Source organism: Melanerpes formicivorus, unplaced genomic scaffold (assembly GCF_026170545.1).
Source record: "Melanerpes formicivorus ecotype bairdi unplaced genomic scaffold, bMelFor1.0.p_v2 SCAF_54, whole genome shotgun sequence".
Taxonomy (NCBI): domain Eukaryota; kingdom Metazoa; phylum Chordata; class Aves; order Piciformes; family Picidae; genus Melanerpes; species Melanerpes formicivorus.
The window spans coordinates 4,929,451-4,939,559 of record NW_027142406.1 but is presented as its reverse complement, the minus strand read 5'-3'; the positions used below and the strand labels follow the sequence as shown (position 1 = coordinate 4,939,559).

The 10,109-nt window shown below is 49.6% G+C and overlaps 1 protein-coding gene across 2 annotated transcripts; it reads right to left on the bottom strand.

Moving 5' to 3' along the window:
* Positions 1 to 972: 972 nt before the first annotated feature.
* On the bottom strand, positions 973 to 7,323 carry YEATS4 (YEATS domain containing 4). Of its 2 annotated transcripts, XM_068160975.1 has the most exons (8): positions 7,149 to 7,323; positions 6,874 to 6,993; positions 5,750 to 5,816; positions 5,554 to 5,648; positions 4,894 to 4,986; positions 3,865 to 3,952; positions 1,417 to 1,582; positions 973 to 1,207 (listed from the first exon to the last, which is right to left on the bottom strand). In XM_068160975.1, exons 1-8 carry the CDS (start codon positions 7,197 to 7,199, stop codon positions 1,204 to 1,206), a joined length of 684 nt encoding a protein of 227 aa, XP_068017076.1. In that variant the 5' UTR covers positions 7,200 to 7,323; the 3' UTR covers positions 973 to 1,203. The 2 variants fall into 2 exon arrangements, with proteins under 2 accessions (XP_068017076.1, XP_068017075.1); XM_068160974.1 differs by having other exon boundaries at positions 973 to 1,582.
* Between the last annotated feature and the right edge of the window lie 2,786 nt (positions 7,324 to 10,109).

Here is a 10,109-nt window from a genome sequence, read left to right as displayed (position 1 = left end):
CTTTCAAGGTCCCTTCCAGCCCCTGAAATTCTGTGATTCTGCAACCACCTGGGCACAGCCTTATACAACATTAAATTACAGTGTGCCAAACCCAAAGGCAAAGAAGGTAGGCAATGGAGCTAGGTAAAAAAAGCCAACAACTAGGCATAAATGCTGCTGGGTAGCAAGGGAGCTGTGTCTGAAATTCTGGAATCACAGAATCAGCCAGGTTGGAAGAGACCTCCAAGATCACCAAGTCCAACTGATCACTCAGCCCTAACTAATCAACCAGACCATGGCACCAAGAGCCTCATCCAGGCTTTTCTTAAACACCTCCAGAGATGGGGACTCCACCACCTCCCTGAGCAGCACATTCCAAGGGGCAATCTCTCTTGCCAGGAAGAACTTCTAAGATCAAGCCTAAACTTCCCCCTGGCACAGCTTGAGACTGTGTCCTCTTGTTCTGGTGCTGGTTGCTTGGGAGAAGAGACCAAGCCCCACCTGGCTACAACCTCCCTTCAGGCAGTTGTAGACAGCAATAAGGTCTCCCCAGAGCCTCCTCTTCTCCAGGGTGAACACCCCCAGCTCCCTCAGCCTGTCCTCAAAGCAGAGATGCTCCAACCCCTGAGCATTTTCATGGCCCTCCTCTGGACCCTCTCTATGTCCTTCCTATCTTGAGGGCTCCAGACCTGGATGCAGTACTCCAGGTGAGGCCTCACCAGAGACCAGAGTAAAGTGGCAGAATCACCTCTCTGAATCTGCTTTTGATGCAGCCCAGGGGTAAACCTTGGCCATTACTTAATAAATGCAGCATGTTTTGGCTGCTGCATGCAGCATGTTTGGGCTGATGACAGACAGACACACAGAAATCTCTGTACCCTGATGTAAGCAGCTTCCGTATCAGTGTTTCAACCCCTGCCTTAGCTCAGGGTATGCTGTTTGGAATCAATCCTGCAGCCAACCACTGGAGAGAGACCAAAAAAGTTATTAAAATCATAAAAAAAAACCAACCCACATGATTTTATTTTCAGCTTTAAAGATGCAACTCTAAACAACCAGTAGAAAAAACAACAACAACAAAACCCCCAGCAAAACAAGTTAAAAAAAAGTAACCACCAGCATTTTGTTCAACCCACACTGAACTAAGACAAGGCTTGATACAAAAGTTGTTATGCACCACTCAAATGCAGCTAAAACAAAGTAGTCTGGTCTCCAAGTCCTCTTCTACCTGAAAGAAATCATGAAGTCCTCAGAGATTAAAATGACAAACCAAGGATACATTCTTTTTCTCTCCCCCTCCCCCTCCAAGTATGAAGTCGATTGCCAGGGACTTCAATCATTTGCAGGTGAGATTCCCACAGGCTAAGTTAGGGAATTCCATGAAATTCCATGATTGAAGCCTTTCCACTCTTGTCCCCCAGTCAACCCTTGCATCACATGTCTTTAGACTGATCATCCTCTTCAAGCTTTCTGATCTCACTCTTCAGGCAGTTGATGGTCTCACGGCTTGCCTTCAGCCTCTCCTTCAGCTCAGCGATTTCAAAGCTCGTTTTCTTTTTGGCAGCTTCCAGCTTTTCCCTGGTTTTCACTTCAAGATCTGCAACTGTGGGGGGCAGGAAGGAAAGTTAGCATTGTGAAGTACCACAAAAAACTGCTCATTCCTTACTGGTTTGATTGTAACAGTACTGGGGATGCTGTGTATCATAGAAGTATCATAGTATCAGTCAGGGTTGGAAGGGACCACAAGGATCATCTAGTTCCAACCCCCCTGCCATGGGCAGGGACACCCCACACTAGATCAGCCTGGCCAGAGCCTCAGCCAGCCTGGGCTTAAACACCTCCAGGGACAGGGCCCCAACCACCTCCCTGGACAACCCATTCCAGGGCTTCACCACTCTCATGGGGAAGAACTTCCTCCTCACCTCCAGCCTGAATCTCCCCACCTCCAGCTTCATTCCATTCCCCCTAGTCCTATCACTATCTGATTACCTGAGAAGTCCCTCCCCAGCCTTCTTGTAGCCCCCTTCAGACACTGGAAGGCCACAATTAGGTCACCTTGGAGCCTTTTCTTCTCCAGACTAGCATTTCCTGCTGGAAGGTGTCCAGAGAAGGGTCACGAGGATGAGCAGAGGGCTGGAACTCCTCTGCTATGAGGACAGACTGAGGGAGTTGGGGTTGTTCAGTTTAGAGAAGAAAAGGCTCCAAGGAGACCTTACTGTGGCCTTCTAGTATGTGAAGGGGGCTACATGAAACCTGGTGAGGGACTTTTTAGGGTGTCAAGTAAGGATAGGACTTAGGGGGAATGGATCCAAGCTAGAGGAGGGCAGATTTAGATTGGACCTTAGGAAGTTCTTCCCCATGAGGGTGGTGAGAGACTGGCACAGGTTGCCCAGGGAGGTGGTGGAAGCCTCATCCCTGGAAGTTTTTAAGGCCAGGCTGAATGTGGCACTGAGCAACCTGCTGTAGTGTGAGGTGTCCCTGCCCTTGGCAGGGGGGCTGGTACTTGATGATCCTTGAGGTCCCTTCCAACCCTGACAATGCTCTGATTTGTTGTCACAAGAGCCAAAGGCCAAGTGAGCTGAACTAGGATGGCACTAGAGTTTTTTACCAGGGCAGGATTTGGGTTCAGTAAATAACACATTTGCTTCCTGAGAGAAGAGATGAAATCCAGAACAGAGAAGAGCAAACCAGAAATGACTACACGCATTACAGCTAAGGAATCCATCTATTTTAAGTTGCTTTCCTTAATTCTCTCAATAGTCTGTTTTACATTTAAAACAGATGTGATCAAAAGGATGCAAGGAAGATAAAGCTATACTGAAGAAGTATGCTCTGAAATGACTTGCATCTCATCAATTCAACAGGATAGGAAAAAGACAGCAAGAGCTTTCACACACAGAGCTCTCCTGCTTTGGCTTAACCAGTACTAACTGCCTCTTAGCTCAGTGCTTCAAGTGTTACCTCTGCTTGCACTCAGCATCCTGCTGAGCTGAACAGAAATGGACCACAAATAAACCAGGCCCTGATTTATTCTCTGCTTTAACTCATTCCAAAGATGTTAAACTAGACACAGATCATGCCAGCACTCATCAGGTTGAGAAACTGATCAATTATTTGGTCTTTGGTTGTTTTTTTTTCCCCCCCAGCAGGCATGCAGATCAGAAAGCTGTCAACGGTTTCAAGTAAGTATTAATAGTTTTTTGCAAAAGTCAAAGATAATTTAATGTAAAAACATCTCTTTTTAGCAGCATCCAAATCTGCTGTACCATTACCACTCTGCCCTGGTGAGGCTGCATCTGGAATATTGTGTCCAGTTCTGGGCCCCTCAGGTCCAGAAAGACCTCAGGAACTGCTTTGAGAGAGTCCAAGGCAGAGCCACAAAAATGATGAAGGGAGTGGAACATCTTCCTTATGAGAAGAGCCTGAGGGAGCTGAGGGCTCTGTAGCTTGGAGGAGCCTAAGGGGTGGGCTCATTAGTGGTTATCAATATGTGCAGGGGGAGTGCCCAGAGGCTGGAGCCAGGCTCTGCTGGGGGATGCCCAATGCCAGCACAAGGGGCAGTGGTGGAAGTTGAGGCATAGGAAGTTCCATGGAAACAGGAGGAAGACTTTTTTCCCTGTGATGGTGACAGAGCCCTGGAGCAGGCTGCTCAGGGGGGTTGTGGAGTCTCCCTCTCTGGAGATATTCCAGACCTGCCTGGATGTGTTCCTGTGTGATCTGCTCTAGGTGCTCCTGCTCTGGCAGGGGGGTTGGACTGGGTGATCTTTCAAGGTCCCTTCCAGCTTCTAACATCCTGTGACTGTGATTCTAGCCCAGAAAAAAACCCACTAAAAGCAAACCCAATTGTTACTTCTAAAAATGACAATAATTTACTTTTCAACTTACACTCTGTTTCGTGCTTGTAAGCACCGAGCGTTAGCTGCCGAGACGTCGTTAGCAGCTGCTGCATCATTGCAGTAGGATCCTGAAATATCTAGTGAGGGAGAGAAAAATACACAGCATCACCAACACTCTTCAAAAGAAAGTGAAAATTGTAATAAAGGAGGTTCTTCACCCCCTCTGCTCTGCCCTGCTGAGATCACACCTGCAATCCTGTGTCCCGTTTAGGGCTCCGCAGTTCAGGAGAGACAGAGACCTGCTGGAGTGAGTCCAAGGGAGAGTCAGCAGGATGCTTAGGGGACTTGAGAGAGTGATTGCCCATTGGAATGGGCTGCCTGGGGAGGTGGTGGAGTCACCATCATTGGAGGTGTTCAGGAGGAGACTTGATGGGGTGCTTGGTGCCATGGGTTAGTTGTTTAGGTGGGTTGGATTGGTTGATGGGTTGGCATGATAATCTTGAAGGTCCCTTCCAACCTGGTCTATCCTATCCTATCCTATCCTATCCTATCCTATCCTATCCTATCCTATCCTATCCTATCCTATCCTATCCTATCCTATCCTATCCTATCCTATCCCTATTCCTATTCTGTATCTCCCCTGTGAAGAGAGACTGTGAAGAGAGACTGAGAGCCCTGGGGCTGTTGAGTCTGAAGAAGAGAAGGCTGAGAGGGGATCTGATCAATGCCTATCAATATATGAAGGGTGGGGGTCAAGTGGAGGGGGCCAAGCTCTTTTGGGTGCTGCACAGCAATAAGCCTAGGAACAATGGAGACAAACTTGAACAGAGAAGGTTTCAGCTCAGCATGAGGAGAAACTTCTTTGGTGTGAGGGTGGCAGAGCCCTGGAGCAGGCTGCCCAGAGAGGTTGTGGAGTCTCCTTCTCTGGAGCCTTTCCAACCCCACCTGGATGCACTGCTGTGTGGACTACCCTAGGTGATGCTGCTTTGGGCAGAGCTTTTGGACTCAATGATCTCTGGAGTTCCCTTCCAACCTCTAACATTCTGTGATTCTAATGTTCTGTGAAAAATGTTCATACCATTTCATCATAGAATTCAGAAACTACAGTCTTCTTTCCCAGAATGGCATTGGTATCAGACTGGAAAAGCTTCAACAAGTGATACAAGGTTACCTAGACAAAAAGAGAATTGTATTAGCTTGACTATTGTAAGAAAACACAAATCATCTTCTAGATACCAACAACCAGTATTTGTTCTTACTAAACAACCTGGGGCTGTTTAGCCCAGAGAGGAGAAGACTGAGAGGGATCTGATCAATGTCTATCAATAGCTGAGGGCTGGGGGTCAGGAAGGAAGGGACAGGGACAGCCTCTGCTCACTTGTGCCCTGGGATAGGCAAGGAGCAATGGATGGAAACCACAGCACAGGAAGTTCCACCTCAACATGAGGAAGAACTTCTTGACTGTAAAGGTCACAGAGCACTAGAACAGGCTGCCCAGAGAGGTTGTGGAGTCTCCTTCCCTGGAGCCTTTCCAGCCCTGTCTGGATGGGTTTCTGTGCTGGATTCCATGAACCTGCTCTGGCAGGGGGGGTAGCCCAGCTAAGGTGCAACATGTAGCCACATTAAAGAGATTTCCTACAAGAAGCAGCTTTATCACTGCCATGGCAATAATATCCCTACAGCACAGTTTGAGGCCACTAAAATGAATGAACTCTTGTGACAAGTTCAGTGTACTTACAGGTCTTTCATTTGGATCAATGAAGAATATCTTAATGATGATTTCAAATTCACCCCAGCCCGTCTCGGTGATTTCGTAGGGTGGCTTGGTAACAACTGCAGCAGGAAGCAGAGGTGTTAATGCAGGTGATAAAAGCCTGCATGGAACTAATCCAAATCCCAGTTCTGAGCAACACATACCCAAAGGCACAACCCACCTCTTAAAGGATTGCCATAGCTTTCATGCAACTTGAACTGAATTTTTTTCACGTAGGCAGACATATCCTGAAACAGAAAGGTTGTGACTGCTGATTATTTTACACAGCACACCAAAACTGTTTGTTCATCCACCCTACATGGCTTCTTCTGACACAGCTACCTCTAAAAACTGCAAGAAAGCAAAATGATAAATCCAGGGATTAATGCTGGCAGAGGTCTGTCAATGTTTTGTCCCCCTGAGTTCTCTACAGTTTTGCCCTGGTCTGGAAAGATCACTCTGAAAACGTTAAGAGGAGAAATGTTTTGTCCCCCTGAGTTCTCTACAGTTCTGCCCTGGTCTGGAAAGATCACTCTGAAAATGTTAAGAGGAGAAATGTTTTGTCCCCCTGAGTTCTCTACAGTTCTGCCCTGGTCTGGAAAGATCACTCTGAAAATGTTAAGAGGAGAAATGTTTTGTCCCCCTGAGTTCTCTACAGTTTTGCCCTGGTCTGGAAAGATCACTCTGAAAATGTTAAGGCGAAAAGCATCCTCCCTATTTTTCCTGTTTGAATCCCCTCACCCTTTCCTCTGCTTCTGCCCCAGTATCCTTCTGCCCTTTCCTCAAACCCTAACTCAGTGTCTCAGTACTTTGCTGGGCTGACAGCCTGGGGCAAGGGGCAGCACTGTCCGTGCCTCCTGCTCTGTCCCTGCTGCATTCCCATACCTAATGCCAGCGGCAAAGCCTTCCCATCGCTGGCTGAGACCTGGGGTGGTTAGTCTGAGGAGGAGAAGGCTGAGAGGGATCTGATCAATGTCTATCAATAGCTGAGGGCTGGGGGTCAGGAAGGAAGGGACAGGGACAGCCTCTGCTCACTTGTGCCTTGGGATAGCACAAGGGGCAGCAGATGGAAACTATAGGTTCCACCTCAACGTGATGAAGAACTTCTTCACTGTGAGGGTCCCAGAGCACTGGCACAGGCTGCCCAGAGAGGTTGTGGAGTCTCCTTCTCTGGAGCCTTTCCAGCCCTGTCTGGATGTGTTCCTGTGTGCCCTGTGCTGGGTTCTATGCTCCTGCTCTGGCAAGGGGTTGGACTGGAAGATCTCCGGAGGTCCCTTCCAGCCCCTGACACCCTGTGAGCCTTACCTCGTTCCTGTAGGGCTTGACATAAACCGTCCACTGGTGCGTGTGGCCATCCTCTTCCCTTTTCTTCCCGAAGTACCGCGCCACGTTCCCGTACACGATCGGCTTCACAATGGTAACGCCCTTAAAGAAAAACCCACAGCAAGCCTCACCCGCCGCCTTCCACAGGCGCTTGCCGAGGTACTCTTTGCAGCCCCAATCAAACTGGCGCCTGCAAAGGCCCCGCCAAGCAACTCCCGCCCCCCGCCTTCCCTCCCGGGCCGCCGCCGGCTCCGCACCTTCACCCTGCCCCCGGAGTCAGGCCCGAACTCAGCCATTCTCTTGAACATATTGCCCCGGGGGGGCGCCGCCCGCAGCCGCGCCGCCTGGCCTCAGCTTGCGCGCCGCGGCCGCCGGGCTCGGCCCCGCCGCAGCCCAGAGCGTGGCCCCCGCCGGCCCGCGCCCGCCATCCCCCGCGGCTTCCGGCGGCGCCATGGCGTCACGGCGGCCGGGGCGGGGCCGAGCGCCGCCGCTAGGGGGAGCCCCGTGGCTCTGTGGTTTGGAGAGCGTCGGGGCGCCGCAGCTGGGACCTGCCGATCCCCCGGGGAGCTGCTGCTCTTCTGTGCGGTGCATAGGAGCGTCACAGCACCATCACAGGATCCCAGGATGTTAGGGGTTGGAAGCGACCTTCGAAGATCTTCCAGTCCAACCTCCTGCTAGGGCAGGAGCATAGTATCCAGCACAGGTCACCCAGGAACACATCCAGACAGGGCTGGAAAGGCTCCAGAGAAGGAGACTCCACAACCTCTCTGGGCAGCCTGCTCCAGGGCTCTGGGACCATTACAGCGAAGAGAAGAACAGAACCAGAACGGAATAGAATAGACCAGGTTGGAAAAGACCTCAGAGATCATCCAGTCCAACCTATCACCCAACACCATCTCATCAACCATACCATGGCACCAAGCACCCCATCCAGTCTCTCCCTAAACACCTCCGGGGATGGTGACTCCACCACCTCTCTGGGCAGCACATCCCAATGGCCAATCTCTCTTTCTGAAGTTCCTCCTCACGTTGAGGTGGAACCTCCTGTGCTGTAGTTTCCATCCATTGTCCCTTGTCCTATCCCAGGGCACAAGTGAGCAGAGGCTGTCCCCTCCCTCTTGACCCCCAGCCCTCAGCTATCTATAAACCTGAAACACAAGGGAGAGGCACCCGACTGCTGCTGCAGCTGCAGAGCCGTTCCGAGGGGGAGGAACTGGTTGGATGGTCACAGCCACAGCATCATGGTCAACAGCTTGATAGAGACCAGTGATAAGTGGTGTCCCTCTGGGACCAGTGCTGATTTAATATCTTCATCGGTGACGCAGGCAATGGGATCAAGTGTGCATGGAGGACAGGGAGGTGATTTGAGACTGCCAGCATGACTTGAGCAAGGGCAAGTCCTGCCTGGCCAACCTCGTGGCCTTCTGTGATGGAGTGACTACATCAGTAACAAGGGAAGAGCTATGGATGTGATCTACCTTGCTCAGGGCTTGGTCTTTCCCTTCTTATGACCAACCTGTCTTATTTTGTCCTACTGACATGCTGATGCATCTGTGTCAGGGCAATAGGAAGGATGAAGGATTGGGACAGTGATTCTTCTTTGAAATGCAACCATCCCCTGGCCAACACATGGATTGCTCCCCAGACCCAGGATCAGAGCCCATGTGGTGCTTCCCTGTGAAGGAAATGAATTTAACATCAGTCTGTTGCCAGTGGCCACTACTCCTTGTCTCCAGGTCCCATAGCAGTGCGTGGCCACCTATTTTGCCCTGCACTCCCACTCATGCTTGCCCCACAGCTTCATCTGCCTGCCTTACTCCAGCTGTGCAGCCACCACAGGCAATCAGCTGGCAGAGTAAGAAAGCAGTAAAAAGCAGTGCAGTTAGGAACTGCGGAGGTATGATGAGATGGGCTGCTCCAGAAAGGCTTCCTGCTGACCATATCTCAGTTAGACTGTGGAAAAGCAGCAGGGAAAGAGACAGTGAAGAGAAAAGCTGGAGAAAATACCTGCAGTCTGTGCCAGCAGAGACTTGACTAATGTGATGGGATCCTAACCTCCAGCATTCACATGAACCCACTCACTTCAACAAATCTTGCTAAATGGAAATGCCCACCCCACAGACACCCAGGATGTACACTCCCAGGCTGTGCTTGCAAAAGTGATTTGGTCCAAAATGCTTCCTAGCTGCTGCCAGCCCACACCTCTCATAGATCTTCCCTAGAAGAGCCAGGAGCAGGAAGTAAAATACAAGGATTAGCTAAGACTTGCTATTACTAGGGCAGTGCACACAGCCTCTGAACCACAGGCTCTGCTGTGCTAGTTTCCTCTCTTCACCTTCTCCCACCCCCTTTTGGTTCCTCTGCTCTGTAGCAATCAGAAATGCAGGCTCTTCAGCACATCACTCCAAACATCCACTGGGGACTGGATGTGGCACTTGGTGCCATGGCTTAGTAGTCTTAAGGTCCTGAGTGACAGGTTGGACTTGATGATCTTTAGGGTCTTTTCCAACCTTACTGATTCTATGATTCTATGCTCACCCTCCCTTGCTACCCTTGGTGGTTTCAACAGACAAATTCAATTTGGTAGCAATACTTTTCTGCTCTTGTTGAGTTTGGTTTCTAAAATAATTCTGAGTAAAAGGCATAAAATTGCTTTAAAAACCTACACATAAATGAAACAGAGGATACCTTAAAATTAGGAGGGCACAAAATTAGTTGAGAAATGACAGGGGGGAAAAAAAGGAAATCATGGGTTTTATGAAATATGCTTTGAAAGAAACACCAAAAGAGACTGTCCTGGACTCCAGCTGAGAAGGAAGCCAGCCAGCAGATAGCTTTAATCCTTATCCTTAAAGAATTTATACTTAGAGAAGCTCAAAATACAGATTTTCTAGTAGTGAAAAGGGCTAATCACACTCATGCTGCTAATAAAACATTTGCCTTTGACACTTTTCATTCAAAGTACTTTAGGTATTGAGAAAAAGAACCCACCACACAACCCAGACATTTCAGAGTTCCTTGTGCAGGGTTCTGGTGGCCATCCCACACCATGCACCATTTGCTTTACCCTTACACTATGAGTCTTTGAGAAAACAGGGGCTGTGGACATACCTCTTGTAAAGATTCCGGGCTAAATGGTTCAGAAAAGGAGAACTGCAGCTCCAATTAAATGTTGAGGTGGAAGCCCAAGTGCCTTCCAGCCTGACCCATGAATAAGG

What these genes read in the sequence shown, in the direction of transcription:
- YEATS4 (XM_068160974.1), bottom strand. Translation starts at nt 7,199, where the DNA reads ATGTTCAAGAGAATGGCTGAGTTCGGGCCTGACTCCGGGGGCAGGGTG. An exon ending in TCAAGCCCTACAGGAACGAG is followed by an intron (nt 5,817 to 6,873) that starts GTAAGGCTCACA and finishes TTTCTGTTTCAG; the next exon opens with GATATGTCTGCCTACGTGAA. An exon ending in CTATGGCAATCCTTTAAGAG is followed by an intron (nt 5,649 to 5,749) that starts GTGGGTTGTGCC and finishes TTCCTGCTGCAG; the next exon opens with TTGTTACCAAGCCACCCTAC.